The sequence below is a fragment of the Buteo buteo genome, chromosome 7 (assembly GCF_964188355.1).
Source record: "Buteo buteo chromosome 7, bButBut1.hap1.1, whole genome shotgun sequence".
Classification (NCBI taxonomy): Eukaryota; Metazoa; Chordata; class Aves; order Accipitriformes; family Accipitridae; genus Buteo; species Buteo buteo.
The window spans coordinates 39,949,376-39,972,560 of record NC_134177.1 but is presented as its reverse complement, the minus strand read 5'-3'; the positions used below and the strand labels follow the sequence as shown (position 1 = coordinate 39,972,560).

Sequence of the window (23,185 nt, the reverse complement as noted above, 5' to 3'; positions counted from 1 at the left end):
TCCCACTGCTCTGCCGGCACGCCAGGCAGGGAGGGAGACGGCTCGGCTGCTCCCAGCCCAGGATGGGGTGCACGGTCCTGGGGCAGCACGAAGCATTCAGGGTCCTCCTTCAGGCAGGAAAAAACAAGGCATGGGGAGAACCAACCTGCCCGGGTCACCGAGCATAAAGCCTGACGTGTTAACAAGTGGCCTTTGCCCATGGGGGCATGCGTCATCTCCAGGGCATCTTCCCAGGCAGACTCGTTAGGGCTGGCGCTATAATGAGCACACAGGGAAGCCGAAGGCGCATTAAGGTTACCCAGGCAGCCCTAGCTGTCACCTTTGCGGGCTTGCTTTTGAAAAACAAAGGGTAATCATTAAAGATTAGCCCAGGGGCTATAAATAATAGTGCTGAGCTGGAAGGAGCAGTCTCAAAGCAAAGGATTGCTCGGAGGACAGCAAAGCCGGAGGCACTTGGAGGAGGCTGGTAGGAGCCAGGTCCAAAGGAGGTGGCTTTTCAAGCAGTAGGGACCTGAGCTGCTGAAATCCCTGCCAAAGGATGTTCTGGGTGCAAAAGGTCTGCACTGGTTGAAGAGGCTGGACAAGGGAGTTAAATAAACTTTAAATAAAGAGCCCCAGCCCTTGTAGTAGCTGGGAGAGTACTCAGCAAAACATCTCATGGGCTGATCCTGCTCCAGCACCTCTCTGGACTTTTGTAGCTCCATTGTTGGCTGCCAGGACTATGATTCTGAACCAGCTGGTCTCATTTCAAAGCAGATGCGAAAGCTCAGCATCATCTGCAAAACTCCCCAGGGGAAACTGAGGCACCGAGCAGAGCCATGACCACCTGAGTCCCTGGCTTGCTCTCTGCGCTCTTCCAGCTCCCGTCTCTGTGCGCGCACAGCCCGGCGATACAGCCCAGTCCCCAAGGAGTAACTGCTTGATGGAAAGGAGTAACTGCTTGATGGACGGGCTGGTGGGATTAAAAACAAACGCGAGCGTGTGCCGGGCGGGGAGGGATAATTGGGGCAGCACAAGCCCGTCTTGAGCCACTGAGCACAGCTAATGGGTGAGATGCTGGCAGCAGGCTCTGGCGTGGAGCACTGCCTGCTCACTGAGCAGAGAGTCCAACAGGGAATTATCCATGCTCGCTCCTCTCTCTTCCTCTTTTCTCCCCCTTCCCACGGTTGGGTGGTGGTTGAAAGGCTGTTTCTGCCCTTGGGGCATGGCCAAAGCAGGAGTCACTTGGAGGGGACCCAGAAATCCATGGCTGTGGTGCAGAAGGGAGCTTGAGACCCGCTTGAGCGATCGTCTGCAGTCAGGAGGAGGATGCCTCGCTTGTAGTTTTGGTCCAAACCATTTTTAATTGGGCTAAACAGCCCGGGGCCTGCCTGTGGCCAGGGATGCCAACACGCGCTGCTCTTGGATCTGCCGTCTGGGACTGGGAGCTTCCCTTTGCTCAGCCGGAGGCACTGGCTGGGCTGCCAAGGGACTGGTGCCGTGGGGGCTACGCTTCTCCACCAGCATCCCCAGCCTCACGCCTCTGGGCTGGGAAGGGTAGAGGAGCCCACATCAGGTTTCGGAGGGCAAATCTCCCTTGGGAAGCAAGTTCCCCGGGCTGGTGCGATGTCGGGCACGCTCCAGGCACAGCCCCATCCCTTACGGTTCCCTCCAGAGCACCTGGATGGCCGCATCCCTCCCGGGGTGAGATGTCTCACATCCCCCAAGAACAAATGAGAGGCTCCCGGTGGGGTTTGATGCTGCTCCTAGGGCCGATGGCTCAGGAGGACCACGGAGGTGGGGGACAGCAGGGAGAGGCTGGGCAGGGACTCCTGGGTCCCTCCTGCCTGCCTGGTCCAGCTGCCAGGCCTCTGCCAAGCCCTGCCCGCAGCCCTGGTAGTCAACGGCAACCTCCTGCTGGTTTCCATGGCAGCGGGAAAAATTAATGCTGACGGAGTCACTCAGGAGGGAGAGGAGACCCTGATGGCTCCAGGCCTGATGTCCCCCCACCCCATCTCACCTGGCCCGGCGGGGACATCACCTGCCTGAAGCTCCAGTGCCGAGCTGGTGGCACGCTGGGGTGCTGGGCTCAAAGCCTGGAACATCCTGGGCAGCTCCCGCCGGCGGGTGGATAATCGCCTGAATCCCCGAGCCTCCTGCCAGCTCCTCTTGCCCTAATCCTGCCCTGCCGCCTACCTGGGCTGATCCCAGCCCCCCGCTCAGCCCCGGCACTTGGGCAATCCCGAAAGGGGCTCTGAATGATGCCAAGGCTCGAGCCTGTGGGGAGATGGTGGCTCGAGACCCACGGTGTCCCTGTGCCAGCCCGGTGGGGATTTCTGCAGGGACAGGAGTCCCAGGAAGACCCCAAGAAGACCCCCACCACAAAGCTTTGCTGCATGTGGATCTTGAGTGATGTGACCAAGGTCCCCTGGGGATGCTGTGGCGGAGAGGATGTCCCCCAGCTCCTGTAGCTGCACCGGGGCTGCCCCAGGCTTCCCCCCAGCAGCTCCGGTGGGAGATGGGGAACAGGGAGCCCCGAATTAATCCTGTGCTTTCTCCTTCGGCAGCGTGATAGAAAACCACCACGGGGCAGACGAGGAGGAGTACACGGTGGAGTACCCTGACTACGGCGAGGACTGCCTGCTGCAGTGCGACTGCTCAGCTGAGTGCTACCGCGAGGACAGCGGCCACCGCGAGTACAGGTCCAGCCAGACCCGCAGCGGGGATTTTGGGGAGCGAGAGTGTGCACAAGGTCCCCGCGGGGGCACATAGTAGCCAGGGGGCAGTCCCTTCTTCCCCCAACCCTGTCTGCTTTTTCCCATAGGCTGAAAAGACGCTCGAGCAGCTCTGCCTCTCCTCCACCCAAGAAGAAAAAGAAAAAGAAATCGGGTCACCGCCGGAGCCGGTGAGTCCCCAGCTGTCCCTGCGCTGTCCCCTCTCCTGGGAGGGCAGCTCTCCTCCCAGCTCAGCCCCTCCCCAGGTTCTGGTGAGGGAAGTCACCCTGCTCTGGGGAGCAGTGCACCCTCAAGAGGTGCAACGCACCTGCATGCACCGATGGTGCAACACACACACGTGTGTGCACACGCACAGCGCTGTGGGATGTACCACCAGCCCACTCAACTGCATGCACTGGTGGGACCTTGCCCGGTCCATGCTGGGAAGGAGCCAGCTGCCGCAGGGCACAGCACCGGGCAGGATTTGGCTCCCTGAAGGGTCTGGCTCCATCTACGCGCTGGTCCCCTCCCCGGTTAGCACTGGCCACCTGGGCAGGATGCTGTCCCTAATGTCCCTTTCTTCTCTGCCTTCCCCATGGCAGCAAAAAGAGGAAACCCGGCTCGGAGCGCAGGTGAGTGCCCACCGGGCTGGGTGGGCTGCGGGGTCCCCCCCGGGCATGCAAGGCCCCCGGGCATGGGCTGGCCTCCACCACCCACTGTCCCCCTCTGAAATCCCAGCCGGAATTGGCCACCCCGTCTCCTGCTGGAGGCTGTGGAGCCCACGAGGTGGCAATGGGACACAGCGGGATTCGGGCACTCTGGCACCCAAGGAGGCCAGAGCCCTTTGGCCAAAAGCCCCTTTCTATCCCCCACCCCAAATCCCCCCCCAGGAAATAATAACTTCCATGCGATGTTCATGCATCCCATGGGTGGTCCAGGGGAAGCAGGGTGCCGAGGAACAGTGGGATGGGACTCCCCTGGGCCATGGGGATAGGGCTGGGGAGTCCCTTGCTCCCTCCTCAAGGGCACCCACTTTCCACCCCCCCAGCTGTGACAGCTCTTCACCCATCCGCAAGGAAAAGAAAAAGAAGACTGGAAAGAAACACAGACGCGACAGGTAGGAGGGACGCCACGTCAGGCTGGGGACAGCGGGGCTGGTTGGGGACAGCGGGGCTGGTTGGGGACAGCGGGGCTGGTTGGTGGCTGCCCAGGCCCTTGGGCTGGGGCGGGATGGAGGCATGGACAGGGGTGGATGCTGGTGGCTCTTCATGGGGCCATCACCTCCTCACAGCAGCTGTCACCCGCCTCATCCAGCAGCCCACCTCAGGGCCACCCCCCTGCCCTTGTCCCCACGCCCTGGGGCTGCCCGGCCTTGGCCAGCTCAGCACGTCCCCTTCATCTCTGCCTCCTCTTCATCCCTCAGGTCTGAGTCGGGGTCACGGAAGAAGAGAAGACACAGGTGAGAGTGACGGCTGCTGGGAGCCACCCCACTGCCACCAGCGCTGGCTGCCAGCTTCCCCCATCGGGGACACCCTGTCCCCTGCCCTCCTGCTGTCCCCATCCCCTCTGCCCGTGGGGACGGGCCCATGGGGCACGGTGGGTGTGAGCGTGGGCTGCCAGCACCCGCCGTCTGTCCGTCTGTCTCTTGCCTGGTGAGTGTCCCCCTCACCCCATGGCCAGACACTGCTGGGCGTCCCCCACCCTTGGAGGTGGCACAGGGCCACCCTGGGTGACTGTGGGGTCCCACGCGGCCCTGAGTGTCCTACGTGGGAGAAGGGGTGACACCGGGCAGCCGTGGCCAGGGCAAACACTGGCTGTTGCCCTGCTCTGCAGATACCCTCTGCCAGCATCGCTATTTTAGGGTGAAAGAAGTAAAAAACAGGCAAAGAGTGCCTGGGTGGGCAGAGGGGCTCAGAGGGCTGACGCAGGGCAAGGCAAGCGGCCGGGTGATAACGGACCCGAGCCCTGTGGATGCCGAGCAGAGCCGGCCCCCCCCTTCCCACTGCCACCCCCTCCCACCTGGCCTCGCCGACCAGCACATGGCCCCCACGGTCCCCCCAAAGCCAGCTGGGAACCCCACTGTGGTTTGAAGCTCAATGGAGCCCAGCTCCGGGCAGGTCCTCCCCATCACTCCTCCCGCAGCCTCGGTGGCTCTGGGGGGGCCAGGGAAGCCCCCCCGAGTGCTGCCCCCGCTCCTGTCTCTGCAGCTTTCGGCTCTTCCTGCAGGTCCCGAAGCCCCAAGAACAAACGGAAAGAGAAAAACAAAGAGCGCAAGAGGTGAGGGGCCGAGATGGCGGGGGGAGTGGGGCGATGCGCCCCCCTATTTGCCCTCCCATGGCGGCTCAGCCTGCCCCTCGGCCCTCCGGCCACCCTCTCCGCAGGTCCCGCAGCGAGTCCCCGGCCTGGCGCTCGCACCGGCGCAGCTCCTGCAGCTCCCACAGCGCCTCGCTCTCCTCCGACGACAGCGGCTCCAAATCCCCTGGCAGGTAGGGACAGCTCGGGACCCCCGTCCCCACTGCCAGCAGCCCCCCCAGCTTCCATGATGGGGACCCTTGCAGGGTAGAGGGCAGGGAGGCAGGCGGCAGAGACGTCCCGGTGATGGGGACCCTTACGTGATGGAGGGCAGGGAGGTGGGTGGCAGAGGTGTCCCCATGATGGGGACCCTTGGGGATGGAGGACGGGGAGGCGGGTGGCAGGGGTGTCCCTGGGATGGGGGCCCTCAGGGGGATGGAGGGGAGCAGGACGGTGCTGCAGCACCTCCGGGGGGGGGTTTGGGAACAGGGTGCCCGGACGGAGTATCAAATTTGAACTGGAGAAAGCACAAACCACCAATTTTCCCCCCATTTCTCGCTTCGGCAAAGCCTGCCCCGCCATCTCAGCCCGGGCTTGCAGCCAGCAGCTCTGCCGGAGCCAGGCGAAGGGCGATGCCGTCCTGGGCTCGGGGCAGGGGGGATGCCGGCGGCTGACGGTGCGGTGCCCCGCAGGCTAAGCCCCAAGCGCCGGCAGGACGGCCCCAAGGGCAGCAGCGCCCGTTCCAGCCGCAGCCCGTCCTCCCCCTCTCCCCGCCGCTCGGCCTCGCCGCACCAGAACGGGCACAAGGGCAGCGCCCAGAATGGCCGCCACAGCCACGGCGCCCCGCTTCCGGAGCCCTCGGATGTACGTAGGCTTTTCTTGGATCACCGTTCGCTTCCCTCCCCTCCTCCCTCCGCAGGACCCCCTCCACCCTGGCTCTCCTCTCCCCTCCTTCCCCCTCGCTCGGCTCCGGGGCACACGGGGGAGATGCGGGGTGCAAGGCTGCACCCCCTGCCCCCCCCCCCCCCCCCCAGCACCCATCAACCTTCCGCTGGGTGCGCGGTCTCCCTGGGGGAGCCAGCCCGTCACCTTGGGGCAGGTATCGGGGCAGCCAACAGGTCATCCCTCCCCCAAAGCCACCCACCCATCGCTCTGCAGATGTCACCCCCCCAGGGACGATGGCTTGGCAGGCCAGTGTCACCTGCCAGGGTCACCACCGGGCTCAGCACCTCCCTGGGAGTGGATTGAGCCCAGACAGCCAAGAAACGGGTAAAGCTGGAAAATTCTCAATTCCCCGCCAGCCCCAACCCTCCCCAGCACCCAGGTGCCAGCACCAGCGCTCAGGACCCCAGCACCCAGTCTGGGCCAGGGTAGGGTTTGGAAGGGGTTTGGTGCTGGGTGCTCATCTTTTAGGAACTCAAGGTCCCCGTGATGGGTGACACTGGGGCTAAGTGTCCCCGGCTCTGCCTCAGCACCCCGGGGGGCCTGGTGAAGCTTGGTGGGCTGCTCCCACTCTGAGTGGGGCAAAGCCCTAACCCAACAGGACCAGGGGCCCAGCCCCAGTTTAACCAGTGCCGGGGTGGCGAGGAGCCTGCTTCGCCTAGCGGGGGGGCTGGAGGCAGGGTTGAATGGCAGCGTGCTGGGGGACCCCACTAATGGGGGGCACACAGGTCCCCGCTCACCCCAGGGCACTTTATTCCCATGGGCGAGGTGCTGTGGGGATGCTCCCGGGCTGGCAGCACCCAATGCTGACACCCCAACACCTGTGGGGCCAGGGGCACCCCAGAAAACAGGTCCAGGAGTGCCCCCCCCCCCCATATTCACATCCCCTTCGCCCTCCCCGGCTCCCCAGCCCCAGCCCAGCACCCAGCACCCCCCCAGCAGCACCCAGCACCCTGCCCACCTCTCGGGGCACCTCTCTGCTTTCTTCTTTCCTGTGGTTTTGGCTGGGGTGTGGGGGGGTTCGGGTGCCAAGGAGCTGCCCACCGCCCACCCAGGCACCCGGCTCGCCCCGCTCTCCCCCTGCCCACCACCCCCAGCACCCAACATCGCCCAGACTGCCAAGCTCCCTTGGCTCCCTGGCACCAGCGGGACTTTTCTCCGACAACTTTCTCTCTCTTTCTCTCTCTCTCTCCTTTCTCTCTCTGGTTTCTATTTTTTATTTTTTTTTTCTTTTTAATCCCATCTGTGTTTTTCTTTAGCCTCCCATTTGAAAAAAACCCAAACGGTAATATACACTTCCATTTCTTGCTCAGCAGAAGCAGGGACGAGGGGGAGGGAAGGGCAATGAAACGTGCTTTTTTTCCCCCGCCCCCTTGTTTTAGTTTCCTTTCTCATGATTTCTTTTCTTTTCCCTTGTGATGTACAGAAATGCAAACGATATATATATCTCTCTTATTTCCCCCCTCCCCGTCGTCGTCGTGTTGTTCTAGAATTTTTTGCTTTTGTGTGTGTTAATGTGGAGAAGAGAAAAAAAAAAAAAAAGCAGATGTGTTTTCTAAATATTTACAACCGCTGAACATTGTATTTCCATTTTCTATATTTTGAACAAGGAATTTAAAAGGGAAGAGAGCCAAGCAGCTCTACACCGCAAAGGTAGCAGGCTCGCTTCGATATCGTGGAGCGAATTGCCCTTTGCCTCCTTGAATTGGCTACTGCCCCATCGCCTCAGCTGGCGGCCGGATCCTGCTGCCATGGGGGTGGTTTTCCTCCACGGTTGCAGGATGAGGCCGTTGGGTGCTGGGTTATCCAACTCCCACCCCAAGCCAAGTACCCTGCGGCCATCCCGCACCCAAGCGCCCGCATCCTGTATCCTGGCAGGATGGGTGCTGAGCATCCTTGGTACCTTTGCCCCCCTCCCAGCCTCCTGCAGACCCCCCAAATGCTCCGGACTCAGCCCATTGCCTGGGTGAGCCGTGCCCCCCCCCCAGCACCCCCAGAGCCACTGGGAAGAAGGGGTGCCCCGGGGCGCTGCGTGGCGTTGCCTTCCCTTTTAAATACCCAGTCCCGTCTCCATCCATCCTTGCTACCTTCCCCAGCCTTCCTCCCGGGTCTCTCCTCGCCCACACGCAGCCTCCGGCCTCCTCTTTCTCTTCGGTTTTCTTTGGGCCAACACAACCCGACAACCCTCGCCGTGTCCCACCTCCATCCATCGCCTTCCCTGCATGTTATCCGGGACTTTGCCATGTTATATAGCGACTTTTTAAGACCAAAACGCAGCCGGGTTACAGACACCAGCCAGCAAACCCCCCGCGGCCACCCGCTCGGCGGCCAGCCACAGCCTTTCCATTTAAAAAAAAGAAAAATTAAAAAAAAAAAAAAAAAAAAAAAGCTAACGAGACCAATTTTAAACATAATTTTAAAAATTCTAAGCAAAACAAACGGGATTAGCCGAGGGGTCTGGATCGCCGTACTAAAGAGTCCTTGTCTTTTTCCCATTCTGCCCTCCAAATGTGGAGATTATTGTTTTCTTTTTTTATTATCGCATTCCTGTCACTGCCAATTGCAAAGGTAGGTATTTCGTCCACCTCTGCACGTTCACTTCTGCAGATGAGCCTGTTGAAAAGCACCGTAGCTTGATTTAATGTTATTTTCTCTTTCTTTCTGACTCTCTTTCTTTCTCACTCTCCTTCTCTCTCTCTCTTTCATTTTGTCTCTTTTTGGTGGCTATATATAATTTTTTTTGATTTGTATGGTTTTCCCCAGTTAGCTGCAAAGCCATGCTCTTCTCTTACGTTCTTTATTTATATTTTTTTGCCCTGTCCACGTAATATTTTTTTCTTTCTTCCTCCCTTTTCTCTTCCCCGTCTCCTCGTGCTGTCGGTAGAATGCATTTCTGTGTCTTTCAGCCCTCTGAATTTGTGTTCGTTTCCATCCAGGGGCCGAGTACGGCTGCTCCATTTGAGTCCCCCCTTAGGGGCTGGGTAACGAAGGCGAACATAATTAGTGAGAAATAGGGGCAGTGGCCAGAGCCCACGGGTGGGAGCAGCAGCAGATCCGGGGCACAGGGGGTTTTGGGGTGGGTGGATGGGGTGAGAAATGAGAAACTGGGGGCAGATGTGTGGGTTTAGCCCCTCCTCGGGCCGTGGCGGGCAAAAAAACCCCAACCCAGGGAAAATATTGGGGGGTTGCCACGGGGAAAGGTTGAAATCTTCCTCTGTGGAGAGAGGCAGGTCTGGGGCATCACGGTCCCCTCGGGGCAGGGGACAGCGTCCCGACCCCGGCCATCCCAGCCCCTCAAGCTCCCAGTGTGCGTTTTCCCTTTTGGGCTGGGCCTTTGCCGATTTGGATTTATTTGGGATGCTTTTCCTTTTGTTGCTTTCCTGCACTGCCGGGCAGGAGACCCCTCCGCCCCCTCCCCAGGGTTTGGGTGGGAACCCCGCAGCCCGCAGCGTGGCCAGCCAGCACTGAAATGCCCCCCCTGGGAAAGAGGAAATCCCTCTCTTTCTCTCTTCTTCTTCCTCTTCTTCTTCTTCCTCTCTGCTTTTATTTTTCCCTGCCCAGATGCTGGCTCAGCTGCCTCCCCACCCCTTCCAGGGCTGCTGCATCCCCTTGGAGGGGGTCCCTGGCCCCCAGCGTTTGCAGGGCAGCTTGTGCCATGGGCAGGGCTGGCCATCGCCGCCAGCCTCCTCCCTCGCCGGAGTGATTGCAACAGAAACAGATTGTTAAATAAAACCCCCAGATCTCCCCCGTTTTGGCTCCAGCTTGCTGGTCCGCGGCTGGAGGGGTTGGTTTATCCATGGGGACAAGGAGGCGATGGGGGACGTGCCACCGGTGGGGTGCGGAGCGGCTTGTGCGACTCCGCCGCCTCGGGATGCTCGGGGACCACCGCGTCCCTTTTGCAGCATCTTCGTGGTGGTCCCCAGGCTCCCACCCTGGCGCCTTGCCCGCTTCTCTTTTGGGGAAGAAAAGCGGCGTTTAGGACACAGCGAGGCGGGTGGAGAAAAACCTCGTCTTCAAGGATTAACCAACCAGGCATGTTTGGGGCAAGGGGCCGGCAGGGAATCGGGGTCACCGGCCCCCAGCTTAGCCCTAGGTGCGGTGACACAATCCCGGCAGCACCCCAATCCCCCTGAACCCTGGTTAGATCCCCTCGGCCAGGCTCGGCTCTGCCCCACACAGGATTTACCCCTCCAGGGATGCTCAGGGACCCGGCACTGGGCTGTGGCCGGGAGAAGGAGACCCCCAAAGCCCCCCGAGCCGGCATTTGCCGGCTCAGTAAGGGCCGGCGGTGCAGGAGCCATTTCCACTCATCTTTTTGGTCAAGTGGTGTTTGCAAAGATGGGGAAAAAAAACCCAGGCAGTGGCTGTGGCTTGGAGGAACTCAGATATTTGGGAGCCGCTGCGTGCTGGACCCCAGGGCCGGGCAAACACCCCCCCAGCTCTTGGCGAGGGCCCGGCACGGGGCCTCGGCCGCGGCGGTGGCCCAGGGTTTCCCTCCCCTGTAGGAGAAGTGAGTTGGTTTGTTTTATTTCTCCTCTCTCTGGCTCTGTCTCTGTCTCTCCTCCTTCTCTCGCTCTTTCTTTCTCTCTTGCATTTTTGTGAATCTAATGATGCACTTATATTGCCCCGCTTTTCCCTTCTCTTCATACCTTACCTACTAAAGGAGGAAATGCCACTTTTTTGGTAAGTGGATGTTAACCAAGAGGGACTTAAAAAAAAAAAAAAAAAGCATATAATGGAAAAAAAAAAAAAAGGAAGCAGAAAGCAAAGTCTGTGTTGAGTGCTGATGAGGACTTAGCAGTTCCCTGCAGAGTCACAGCTAACAGCTCAATGCGTGTCCCAGGAAGAGCTCAGAGACATTCGTTTATCTCAGTAACGAGGACATTTGTGAAGTTTTGCTTTGTTTTTTTTTTAATTTTATTTTATTTGAGTTGGATGGTTTTTCTTCTTTCTTTTTTGGTTTCCTTTTGCCTTCTCGCCCCTGGCCCCCCGCCCCCCTGCCTTGCCCTCCATTGTTGCTCTGTGCCGTCCTCCTCGTTTCTTGATTTGTTTTAAGCCGAAAGCCGTACTATCTATAAAAACTACACATATCTGAACATATATCTCTCTATATATGTGCATGCCTCTGTGTGAGCAGCCCCCCCCCCCATCACGTCCAGCCCTCTTTGGTTCGACCCCTTCCCCTCGGCTCAGTCTGATTTACTCTCCCCCACCTCCCCACCTTCCCTCCTCTCATCTTTTCTTTTTCCCCCCATTTTCCTCCCTTCGTTTGGGTTTTACCCCCCCTTTTCCCTTCCCCTTTCTTGGTCAGGGCGGGCGGGCGCCGGGGTTTGCTTTATCCCCAGGTGTTTTCGGGGGGGGTTTGTTTCTTTCCCTTCGAGCTCTCCCTCCCCGACGACTTGGGGGTTTCTTGGATTTTTTTTTTTTCTTTGCTCCCATCCCATCCCTTCCTTTGGGTTTTTTTACATTTGATTTTAATTATTTTTTTTGGCGTTTTGCATGCGGAGGTTTGCATGACCCACGTTGTTGAGGGCGAGAGGAAGGTGCAGAGTAGCGTCTGTGTAGCCTGCCTTATGCGATGTGCGTTGACGTTGTGAACCGCGTCCCCGGCTCGGTGCCCCCCGTTAAAATCCCCTTTCTCCTTCTTTCTTCTCTTCTTCCCCCCCTCTCCGCCTTTCCCCCTTTCTCTCTCTCTCTCTCTTTCTCTCCCCCCTTGCCAGAGGCCGGCCTCGGCGTCCCCCTCTCCGCGGGCTCATGGCAGGACGGAGCCGCCGTCCCCCCGCACCCGGGGGGGCCGACACGGCGCCCGCAGCCCCCGCTCGCCCACGCCGGAGCGGGCCAAGCACGGTCACCGGCATCGCTCCCGTAGCGCCTCGCCGCCGCCCCGCCATCGCGGCCAGAGCAAGGGACGGCCCCCGGCCCCCCGGGACCCCCCACCGCCGCCGCTCAGCCCCGCCGGCTACAGCAGCGACTCGGAGGGCTCGGCGGGCTCCCACCCCTACCACCCGCCGCTCGGCCCCGACAGGAACCACGGCACCCACACCAAGAAGTAAGGGGGTCCCCGGGATGGGGTCCTGCCATCCCTGCCGGGACATGGGAGCTGGTCTCTGATATTTGGGGTGCAGCCTCGTGCGGGCACTCCGGTTCCATCCGGGCAAAGCTCTAGGGACCAGGGTGGGGTTGGGATGCTCAAGGCATGGGGATGGGGATGGGGATGGGGACACGGAGATGGGGACAGGGATGGGGACACGGAGATGGGGACAGGGATGGGGACACGGAGATGGGGACGGGGACGGGGATGGGGACAGGGATGGGGACAGGGATGGGGACACGGAGATGGGGACAGGGATGGGGACACGGAGATGGGGACAGGGAAGAGCCGCAGTGGGTCAATGCCAGCGCACTGCGGGAAAAGTCATCCCTGCAAGGGATTACCCCAACACGAAGGGCAGCACCTGGATGGCTGCGTGGGATTACAGCATCCCACGGGGTGCAGGATCCAAAGCGGGTGAGCGTCCCATGCTTTATAATCAGGGATGCAGCCCAGCCAAAAATTGGGGTCATGTAGTGCGCCCGCTGCTCCCCCATGGGAACGTGGGGTCCCCGGCTCCTGCAGGGACACCCTGCCCGGCCACGGTGGGTGAAGTGCAAGGAGGTGCTGGGGTCTGCCTTCACAGGGTGAAGGAGAGGCACCACCGGGGTCGGCCCAACAGCAGCTCGGAGTCGTCGGCCAAGCATTCCCGGCACGCCTCGGAGCGGAGGAAGAGCCCGTCGCCCAGCCCTGGCCAGCGCAGCAGCTCCTGGAGCTCCAGCGGCTCCCTCTCCAAGTCCCGCTCCCGATCTCGGGAGAAGAGAGTGGGACGCAGCCGCTCCCGCTCACCTTCACCAAAAAAACCTGCCAGCAGGTCAGCCCCCGCGGGACTTCGGCATGGGGGGCACGGGTACCCGCAATGGGCTCAGAGAGCATCCGTGGCTCAGGGTGGTCCCAGCTGCCCGGGGGCTCGGGAAGGGGCTTACAGGTCGTTGCTGGCCCTGGTGGCACTGGAAATGTCAGCCCCAGGTGGGGGGTGTCACTCCCATGGGGGGCTGCTGTGCAGGGGCTGTCCCTGCATCCCACCCAGGACCCCAGCCCACCCCCCTGACGCTTCTCCTCCTCCTCACGGTGTAGAGAGAAGGACAACGAGCCCCGAACACGCCACGGTGACCCCGATCCCGCCCGCGCCCGGCGCCGCTCCAGGAGCTACTCCCCCATCAGGAAGAGGAGACGTGACTCCCCCAGCTTCATGGAGCCCAGGAGGATCACGAGGTGGGTCCCGGCACACGGCAAAGCCTCTGCCACGACCGCTGAGCTCTGCTGCCAGCCAGCCCTGATGGACGGATGGATGGATGGATGGATGGATGGATGGATGGATGGGTGGATGGATGGACAAATGGATGAGGAGCTCTGGGGATGGATAGATAACCCTGAGGATGACCAGCTGGGTGAATCAGCTGGCCCAGACAGATGGATAACCAGACTGCCTCCAATATTACAACCTTCTGATCTCTTCCCATTTTGAGGCATGAAAATAGGAATTCATTTTAATCTGCGTGTGCATATTCCAGCAAGACATACGGCCACAAGCATGTGTCTCCCTTGCCCTCCAAAAGCCGGTTTCTCCTCCTTGAGATCCTATTGACTCAGGATCCCGGGCTGTAAGACAGGCAATATTTAGTGCCAGACGAAACACTGTGTGCATATATAGTACCTCGTTAGCATGCAGCACTGGCGGCAGTACCGGTGACGAGCTGAGATTACCTCGTTCCTGACCTATTTGTCTCTCCTGCTATCAGCTGGGAGATCGGGCTGTGGGGTGGAGGGGCTGGATTTTCAGAAATCAGCTCTGGCTCCCTTGTGCGAGGGTTTTTATTTCGCCTGGGCTGGACTGAAGTTCTAAGGAGGAAGAACGGGAGAAATACTGCTCAGCCGGTGGGTTAGAGCTCCCTGCAGCCCTCCCCCATGGATGCCCTGTAAAGAACATGGAAAGCTGCTCCCAGCCCAGAGGAAGGTTTCCCAGCCCAGGTACCACCGGCTGGTTTTGCATCCCTCTCGCTCTGTCCCCGAGCTGGGTTTTGCTGGGATGTCCCCAGGAAGGTCACAGGGCTTGGCCGGAGGACACAGCCTGTGGTCTCTACAGGGACCGTCCCCCCCCATCCCTGTCACCCATCCCTGGGATGGATGGGGACAGCAGACCCAGCTCTGCTTGGGGTTCAGGAGGAGCAGAGCTGTTTCTGCAAGGCTCGGAGGATGCTGCGGGGAGGGGGCAGCCGGGGCAACACCCCCAGCCCCCCTTGCCTGCCCAGTAGCCCAGTCAGAAGCCCCAGGGCTTTTCCTTGCCCTCCTGCCCTGTTCCCGGTCTCCATCACCCCACCACCACCCCGGGGTCCGGCACCGCGTGGTCCTGCCTCAGTGATGCCAACTTCTCCTTTTCCATTTCATCCCAAGGTCCCTCTCGGAGAGCATCGCCGCCAGCCTGGCTCCCAGGGTAACCTCTACCCTTCCTCTTCCTCCTCTTCCTCCTCTTCTTCCTCCCGGACCCCTCTGTGTCTCCTCACACCCTAGGTTGCCCTCGGCACCCAGCGGCCTCTGGGCCGTGCCTGTGTCTCTCTTCGGTCCCACTAACACCGGGCCGGGAGAAGGGGCCAAGGGGTTGGCTCCTGCACCGGCTCCAGACGTCGCTGCCCCTCGTGTCCCCCCATCCCCACTGCCCCCGTGCTCCCCACGTCCCTCCTCATCCTCAGGCGCCGGCGGGCCGCAGCTCGCCTCCCGCTAATCCCGAACGTCTCTTTTTCAGCAGCTTTCAATCTTTGGTGTCTGGGAAACACAAAAGCCACATTAACCTGCTCACTTTCTGCCCTCGCCGCTGCCTAATCCAGGACTAACACCCTGCGGGGGGGGCCGGGGAGGAGGAAGGGGATGGAGGGGGGGGGGGTGATGCCGGGTGGCCGCATCCTGACACCCCACAGCCGGTCTGAGCCCGGCCGCCCCGCGGGGATGCTCGGCCGTGCCGGGGAGCCAGTGCCGGACCCTCTCCCCGAGCTGTCGCCGGGGGCCTGACTCAGTTTCCCTTTTCTATTTGCAGCGCTCGCAAGCGGCCCATCCCCTACTACCGCCCCAGCCCCTCGTCCTCCAGCTCGCTGAGCACCTACTCCTACAGCCGCAGCCGCAGCCGCAGCTATGACAGCTACAGCACCAGCCGCAGCCGCAGCCGGACTCGCAGCCCCCCCAGCCGCTCCCGCAGCCCCAGCCGCAGCCCCAGCTACAACAGCCGCAGCAGCTCGGAAAGCGCCGGCTTCTGAGCCCCCCCCCCGGCACTCGGCCACAGCCCCCCCCCGCCATCCCGGCTGTGCCCCCACCCCGATGCCACCTGTGCATCCTCCTGAGGGATGGGGACCACCGGGGAGGTGGAAAAAAGCCAGGGGCTGCTAAGGATGGACCTTGCCGGGGGGGGGCTGAAAACTCAAATGGGTCCTTGCATCGCCCTGGGAGGGGGCGATCCCCCCCACTCCCCCCTCAGCCCGGGGTGTTTTGGGGGTCGGGATGGGGTAGGGGGAGGCTATCTTCTTATTTCTGCGAGCACCAGGGTGGGGTGGGATGGGGGGGTGAGCACAGAGCGAGGGAACAAATTGCTTAGCAGAGACCTTGGGGCGAGCAGGCTGGGGACCCCCCCCCAGGAGCCCCCTGTGCATTTTTGCGTTGGTTTGACTTTTTTAGCACAAGCGTATCCTTGGGGGGGGTCGGGGGGGGAGCAGGAGGGGGCTTCTCCAACCCAGGCTCAGCTGGAGGACGTGATGCCAGCCAGAGGCGAAGCCCAGCTTTCCCCCAGCAGAGAAGTCACCGTGTCCCCATGGTGTCCCAGGTGACGGGGGCACCGCAGACCGTTTTGGGCTCCCCCCCCCCCCCCCGACCCAAGCACACCCCGAGCCATGGATGAACAAAGGCCGGCAGCACCCACAAGTCTCTTCCCGAGCAGGGACGTCTCGGGGGGCCACCCGTGTGGGTTAACGCTGCTCATCCCTGCTCAGGAGCCGGCCCTGGCACCCATCCATCTCACCCAGGTTTGGGGGGACCAAGCCATCACCCCCCAGGAGGAGGCAGCTGCAGGGCTGAGGTCTGGACTGGGGATTTTCCACCCCCAGGGCCGCATCCAGCCATCCTCCGGCTTCGGCATGTCGTACCCCACCTTTGGGCTCACAGCCCCCGGCCACCTCCTGCTCTGGGGCCGAGCGGCGGCTTTTTAAACTTAATTACAGAAAGAGAGAGGCAGGAGAGTCCCGGGCTTTGCCGGCAGCCCCGCTTTTGCAGGACTTTGCTGATTTTCCAAAAAAAAGCCCCCCCCACTGCGGGTGCTGAGGACGGTCCTGCTCCCCCCGGGGTGGTTGGTGTTTAATCCTCGCGGGCCCCGTTTTTTCCGGCCGGCTGGAGCAGGACGATGGGGATGAGCCTCCCTGGGTGGGAGAGCAGCTGCCCGGATTAACCCGCTGCCCCTGGATGAAAAGCCGGGCTTTGGCAAGTCCCGCTTGACACTGGTTTCCAGCCAGCCGGGATTGAGGGGGGGGGGGAATCTTTGGACTCCAGCTCGGCTGGTAATGCGACGGCCTCGTTAGCCGACAGCCTGATGAACCGGAGGTCCCGGCAGGGCGGAGATGTGAACGGCGGGGCGCTCCAGGGTCGTCTCCCAAACCTGGCACGTCGAGGAACCAGGCTCAGCCGTGGGCTGAGGATTCACCAGCCCTTGGAGAAACATCTCTAGCCCCTCGGTATCTCACCCACCGCCTGCTCTGCCGGCAAAGCCACCGGTCGCCCTCGGCGGTGCCCGGACAAGCAGAGCTATTAGAAATGGGGTGAACAGGTAAGGAGGGGACACGCTGGTGGCTCTCCATGGCTCAGCTTGTCCCCACGTGTCAGCCCCGGGCACGGCGGCAGCTCTGGATGTGACCGTGGCGGGAGGAGGAGACGAAGGGTCCTGCTCCCCCTGAGCCTGGGGAGATGAAGGGCATGAGTGCCCCCAGCATCCCTACGTACCCCCGAGCCACACGCTCCAAAAACCATCCCACCCCTCTCCGGCCGCTGCCTCAGCAGCCCCCCCATCGCCCCACGGGGAACCTCAGACCGGCCGTGGGAGCCCCAAAACCGTGCTGGGAGAGGGGACCTGAAAACATCCGAATTCAAGCCGCCAGGGACGGGTTATTTTGCCAGCGGCCGCAGCCCCCAGCCCTGCTGCCCCCCAGGGCCGCGGCGCCTGAAAGCCCGAGACCCGACTGCAGCGCCGGCGCGGACAAGCCAGCACATCAGGGAAAATTTCCAGTCTTCCTCTTTTACAGCCTCTGTCTCCTGCCGCGGAGGGAGCTAACTGGAACAAATACTCTGTAGAAATACTTCAGTATTTTCCTCTCGCGCGTGCGCTCTCTCTTTTTTTCTGGGTTGTGAGTACAGCTGTAGATTCAGTGAGCTGGTTCAATTATAATAAAATATACAGTATATATTGTAAATGACTCTGCTGGGCACGGAGCGGTTTCTTCGTGGGGGGGGGCAGCACGGCAGGATTAACCTGCTGCCTCCCTGCAGGCTTGGTTTTGTCCAGCTCCCCGCGGACCCATCCTCCTCTGCCCCCCTGCCCTCCGTCTCCAGCCGTGGCTCGCTCTTCCCCGTGCATTGGCCTCTGGTTCCGTGCAGAGCAGCGCTGGGCACCAGTGGTGGGTCTGATCCCCCAGAGCATCCTGCTACGGGGTGAGGGAAACCCTCTGGGGAGGCCCCGTTGCTGGGGCAGAGGTCTTCCCTTGCGTCCTTCCCATCTCCCTGCAGCCCTTCTGGCTCCCTGCATCCTTCCCTGCATCCCTCCCATTTGCCTGCATCCCTCCCATTCCTCCCTGCACCCTTCTTTGCATCCCTTCCATCTCTCCCTGCATCCCTCCCTGCATCCTTCTCTGCATCCCTCCCATCCCTCCCTGCATTCCTCCCTGTATCCTTCTCTGCATCCCTCCCTGCATCCTTCCCATCCCTCCCTGCACCCTTCTCTGCATCCCTCCCTGCATCCCTCCCATCCCTCCCTGCATCCCTCCCTGCATCCTTCTCTGCATCCCTCCCTGCATCCCTCCCATCCCTCCCTGCATCCCTCCCTGCATCCTTCTCTGCATCCCTCCCATCCCTCCCAGCATCCTCCTCTGCATCCCTCCCTGCATTCCTCCCATTTCCCCACATCCCTCCCATCCCTACACGTCCGCAGTCCCCGCAGCGCCTCAGCCCCCCCCCCACCACCCCGGCTCCCCTCCAGCCTGCGCCAGCCCCCGCAGGATGCGGCCCCGCACGGCTCAGCTGCCGTCAGCTGGTTCAGAGACAATGCTGGGCTCTGCCCCAGACAAAGGGGTTTGGCAGGGTGCTGGCACCCACTGCAGCCGTAGGTGAGAAGGACACCCCTCAAATCCCCTGCTGTGGCGTCCCCCCTCCCTGCGCCCCATGGGGAGGGCTCCCTGGGTCCACACATCCCTGCACTGAGTGCATCAGGTCTCAGCTACCGCCTGGCTCCTTGCGCTGGTCACAAGCTTCTTTAAAGCAAAGCAGCCAGAGCTCGGCCCCGGGAGGGACATCCCACTGCGGTACCTCTGCCCCCCCAAAAACCGGCTGGTCCCGCTCCACAGGGCTAGGGGGCAGAGGGGGGGATGGGGCAGAGGTGATGGGGTCCCAGGGGCTGCCAGGCTCACCGGGCTGGGAAAACAGCCCTTCCCCTGGATGGGGGGCCTGGAGTTTGGGAATTCCTTCCCATGTGCCAGGAGGGTGTCACTGGAGAGACAGGTTTGGTCGTGAGGGGAAAGGACTAAGGGAAGGGGCCACCCGCTCCCAGCCCAAGAGGGTGCTGCCCCCTCCAGCCCACCCTGGCCCCCTCCAGCCCCCATGAGCTGCCATCAGCCCCCATCAAACCCTACTGGTCCCATCAGCCTCATCAGGTCCTGCAAGCCCCCATCAAACTCTACTGGTCCCATCGGGCTCCGTCAGCCCCGCGGACCCCAGGGACCCCCACCCCCAGGGGCTGGAGCAGTTTCACCCCAACTTGGTGCTGGGGGTTCCCTGCCACGAGGTCGAGCCCCGTGGCTGTAGAGGGGGCTGGGGGGGGGCTCCAGAAGCTTCTGGCTGGTGGGTGACGCAGCGGCTGTCGGGCTCCTCCACTGACTCATCGCCCCCGAGGTGCTGGCCAGGCCCCAGCCCCCTCCCCACGCCGCTGAGGGGCTGCGCAACCCTGGCACGGTTTTACGGGCAAGACGGGATGGTTTTACGGGCAAGAAATGCAGGCGGGCGGGGGCGAGGCCGGGAGCAGCTCCAAGGGCCATCCATCACTCCCAACCAGCCAAACCTCCCACGGCGAGAGGCAGACGGACGTTTTCCTGGCAGGGGGGACCCGGGGGGGGGGCTGCCAGCCCCGTCCCCGTGCCACGAACCCAGTGCGGCTGCGCGCGGCCGCCCCGGCCCCGGGAAAGTTTCTCGTCCCTTCCTTGGGCCCTGCCGTGATTTCCATTAATAGCCAGCCGAGCCGCCCGGCTAAAAATAACCACCGGCCCTCTTCATAAGTCGCCGTTGGCCGCCCCCCCCGGCAGCCCCCACGCACCATGGCCGAACGCCGCGTCCCCTTCACCTTCCTGCGCAGCCCCAGCTGGGACCCCTTCCGCGACTGGTACCATGGCAGCCGCCTCTTCGATCAGTCCTTCGGGATGCCCCATATCCCCGAGGATTGGTACAAGTGGCCGAGCGGCAGCGCCTGGCCGGGATATTTTCGGCTGCTGCCCCGGGAAAGCGCGTTGCTGCCGGCCCCCGGCTCGCCCTACGGGCAGGCGCTGAGCCGCCAGCTCAGCAGCGGCATCTCCGAGATCCGTCAGACCGCCGACAGCTGGAAGGTCACCTTGGACGTCAACCACTTCGCCCCCGAGGAGCTGGTGGTCAAAACCAAGGATAATATCGTGGAGATTACTGGTGGGTGCTGGGGAGGGGGATGGGGGGGTCTCCCCCCGCTCCGGGTGCCGGGCTGGGGCGGCCGCCCCGGCGCTTGCTGTGGGAAAAAAGGGTGGAAAGGCAAAGCAGATTGGAATAAGTGATGGGAAGCAAGGGAAGAAAAAGCAAAGGGAGGCGATGGAAGGGACAGGACGGGAGGAGAGGAGAGGAAAGGGAAAAGGGAAGGGGAAAATCCAGGCAAAGAGGAAGGTCCAGCTTTACAAGCTCAGGCTCGGGGTGCACTCATGCTGGTGTTGCATGGGGTGCAGAGACCCCCCCAGCCCCATATATTGACCCCTCGCTGCTGTCCCAGCCAGGACATGGGGAGGGACCCCCCCGGCTGTGAGCCACAGAGGGGCCTGGGGGGTGAGAGCGGGGTGTCACGAGTCCCGCAGCCCCCCTGTGCCCCCCCCCACAGCTCCCTGGGCAGCTCAGCCAGGGACACCGTGACAAAGCCCAGACCCTGTGGCACAAGGCCAGCGGCGCGCTTCGTGCCTGGCGAGGGGGGGGGTCCGCACGGCGTGGGGGGCAATTCCCCAGCCAGCAGGATTCAGGGGTGCAGCCCCAGGGAGAGGCGGGTGCTCAGTCTCCAGCCCCGCCGGGCTGGGGAGCCAAAATGAGGGCTGTGGGGCCAAAACGAGGGCTATGGGGCCAAAATGAGGGCTATGGGGCCAGCCGGCGGCAGTTGGGTCGCCTTGGCCACCACCAGCTCCTGGTACCGCACTTCACTCCCCTTGAATTTGGGGGATGCTCCGGGATGGGCCCCTCTGCCCCGGTCCCACCCCCACCCCCAGTCGCTCCAGGCTGATATTAAGGCAAAGAAAACCAGGACGGACAGGATCAGCCCCACTGGGGATGTGGTGGGCTGGGGCAGGGATGGGTGCACCCCGGGCACGGAGACCTTCCCAGCTCACTGCCCACCCAGCCGGCCCCTTCCAACCATCCGATTGTTTTTTTTTTTTCTTCCAGGCAAACACGAGGAGAAGCAGGATGAACACGGCTTCATCTCCAGGTGCTTCACCCGAAAATACACGTAAGTACCAGGGAGGAGGGGAGATGGGATCCTGGCAGCCCCCTGATGTCTTCGGGGACCTCTGCCCACCCGCCCAGCCCCTCCAGTGCCCGCTGGCCAAACTGGGGATGCTGCTCACCCAAACTGGGAGTGGGAGGAAGCAGAAATTTGGGGCTGAGCGTCTGTCACCGGTCACAGCATCGCACCCGCTGCGGTGCAGGGTGGGGTGGTGGGTGCATGGGGCGGTGGGTGCCGCAGCCTTGACCCCCCCCCCCCTTTCCCCCAACAGCCTCCCCCCTGGTGTCGAAGCCACAGCCGTGCGGTCCTCGCTGTCCCCCGACGGCATGCTCACGGTGGAGGCCCCCCTGCCCAAGCCGGCCATCCAGTCTGCCGAAATCACCATCCCCGTCACCGTCGAGAGCCAAGCCAAGGAGCCGGCCAAGAAGTAGGTGGCAGCGAGGATGAGGAAGAAGAGAAACCGCCACCGCCCCCCCCCCCCCGCATCCTCACACCCACTCCTGCTTGCAGCCCCCTTTTTATTGTCTATTTTATACTCGCCTGGTCACCGAGTGCCTTGAATAAATGTGAAGGAACCGATAGAATCAGCTGGAATAAAAAGTGGTAGAAGAAAGCTGTGCCCACGCCCTGTGTCTGTCCCCCAGGAGCCCCGGCAGCACCAGCGCACCGCGGCTGTGCCGCGCCGGCTGGGAACCGCACCGCGGGCATCGGCTCCTTGCTGCGGCAGGGCTGGACCAGAGCACGGGGACGGGACTGCCTGGGGCCAGCGTGGCCAGCGGGAGGGCCACCGAGCCCTGCTCCACAGCCGGGGGTCAGCATCCCAGGTCTTTGTATCCTGGGGTCAACATCCCAGGTCTTTGTATCCTGGGGTCAACATCCCAAGTCTCCCTGTCGTGGACATCCCACATCCCAGGCCTCCTACATCTCAGCTCTCCAAATCCTGGCCTCTAGCATCCTGTCTTTACATTCCAGGCCTCCAAAATGTCTGGTCTCCACATGCCAGGTCTCCAACATCCCGGGCTCAGCATCCCAGTATTCCACATTCTGGGTTTTTGACATCCCAGGTCTCCAGAATTCTGGGTCTCAACACCCCAGGTCTCCTACACCTCAAGTCTCAACACCCCAGGTCTCCAACATCCCATGTGCCTGACATGCCTGGTCTCCAAAATTCTGGGTCTCCCACATCGCGAGTCTCAGCATCCTGGGTCTCTGACATCCCAGGTCTCCAACATCCCGGGCTCAGCATCCCAGTATTCCACATCCTGGGTCTTTGACATCCCAGGTCTCCAGAATTCTGGGTCTCAACACCCCAGGTCTCCAACATCCCATGTGCCTGACATGCCTGGTCTCCAAAATTCTGGGTCTCCCACATCGTGAGTCTCAGCATCCAGGGTCTCCGACATCCCAGGTCTCTCAAATCCCAGATCTCAGCACCCTGGGTCTCACCATCCCCGCTCTCCAGAACTCTGGGTCTCAACATCCCCGATCTGAACATTTTGGGTCTCAGCACCCCAGCGTCACCATCCTGGGTCCCCCCACATCCCCGAAAAACAAGCACATATACACAACCCACCCAGGTCGCAGGGCAGCCCGAGGACAAACAGGGCCTTCATGGGCAGAACACCCCCGTCCCCAGCAGCGTGGCCCCACCAGCCCCAAACCTGCCGCCCCCCCAGCGTGCCCCCCTTCCTTTCACCCCATTGCGATGGGCTGGGCAGGTTGGAGGGTTCAGCTCCGGGGCTGCAGCCACGCTGGGGGGGGCTGGACCTGGCGGGGGGGGGGGGGGGGGTGTCATGGTCCTGATGCCTTTTAGCCCCAGCTGGCCCCGTGCCCCCCGTACCCCAGTGCCTCCGAGCAGGATCGGCCCTACATGGCCGAGGCCAGGCCCGCAGCTGCGATGTTCCCGCTCGGACAAATCCCACTAATCCCCCCTGAGTCATCCCGGAGGCAGACGGTGACCTGGGAGGAATCCTGCAGCTGCGAGGCCCCTCTCTGAGCCTGGGGGGCTCTGTGTGCCCCCCCAAAAAACCCCTTCTCCCTGAGCCCCAACCTCTCTGCCCCAGCAGCCTGAGGTGCAATGAGTTTTGCAGGTCTCAGGCACGATGCCCGGGGTGGGGACGGGTTCAGCTCCTGCTGCCGGGGTGGGGGGGGTCACACGTGTGTTTGGGCTCCCCCCATAGGTGTGTGTCATTTTGGGGATGGGTGGCC

General features: G+C 62.1%; 2 protein-coding genes across 2 annotated transcripts in view; both read left to right on the top strand.

Annotated features, from left to right (window-relative positions):
• SRRM3 (serine/arginine repetitive matrix 3) overlaps positions 1–15,266 on the top strand; it is a 29,562-nt gene extending 14,296 nt beyond the window's left edge. Inside the window, exons 4-15 of the mRNA XM_075032537.1 lie at positions 2,547–2,681; positions 2,804–2,884; positions 3,296–3,325; positions 3,742–3,810; positions 4,117–4,152; positions 4,920–4,970; positions 5,075–5,179; positions 5,678–5,849; positions 11,648–11,976; positions 12,605–12,832; positions 13,096–13,233; positions 15,050–15,266. Coding sequence (XP_074888638.1) covers positions 2,547–2,681; positions 2,804–2,884; positions 3,296–3,325; positions 3,742–3,810; positions 4,117–4,152; positions 4,920–4,970; positions 5,075–5,179; positions 5,678–5,849; positions 11,648–11,976; positions 12,605–12,832; positions 13,096–13,233; positions 15,050–15,266 — 1,591 coding nt within the window. The remainder of the gene's footprint in view (positions 1–2,546; positions 2,682–2,803; positions 2,885–3,295; positions 3,326–3,741; positions 3,811–4,116; positions 4,153–4,919; positions 4,971–5,074; positions 5,180–5,677; positions 5,850–11,647; positions 11,977–12,604; positions 12,833–13,095; positions 13,234–15,049) is intronic.
• Positions 15,267–19,538: 4,272 nt separating this feature from the next.
• On the top strand, positions 19,539–21,590 carry HSPB1 (heat shock protein family B (small) member 1). Its single transcript, XM_075033346.1, has 3 exons — positions 19,539–19,929; positions 20,917–20,980; positions 21,249–21,590. The coding sequence occupies exons 1-3, from the start codon at positions 19,569–19,571 to the stop codon at positions 21,406–21,408; spliced, it is 585 nt and encodes a 194-aa protein (XP_074889447.1). The 5' UTR covers positions 19,539–19,568; the 3' UTR covers positions 21,409–21,590.
• Positions 21,591–23,185: the final 1,595 nt, after the last annotated feature.

Excerpts from the sequence above, each read along its gene's own strand:
- HSPB1 (XM_075033346.1), top strand. The coding sequence starts at position 19,569 with ATGGCCGAACGCCGCGTCCCCTTCACCTTCCTGCGCAGCCCCAGCTGG. Across the intron at positions 19,930-20,916 it reads TAATATCGTGGAGATTACTG|GCAAACACGAGGAGAAGCAG; the intron begins GTGGGTGCTGGG and ends TTTTTCTTCCAG. Across the intron at positions 20,981-21,248 it reads TGCTTCACCCGAAAATACAC|CCTCCCCCCTGGTGTCGAAG; the intron begins GTAAGTACCAGG and ends TTCCCCCAACAG.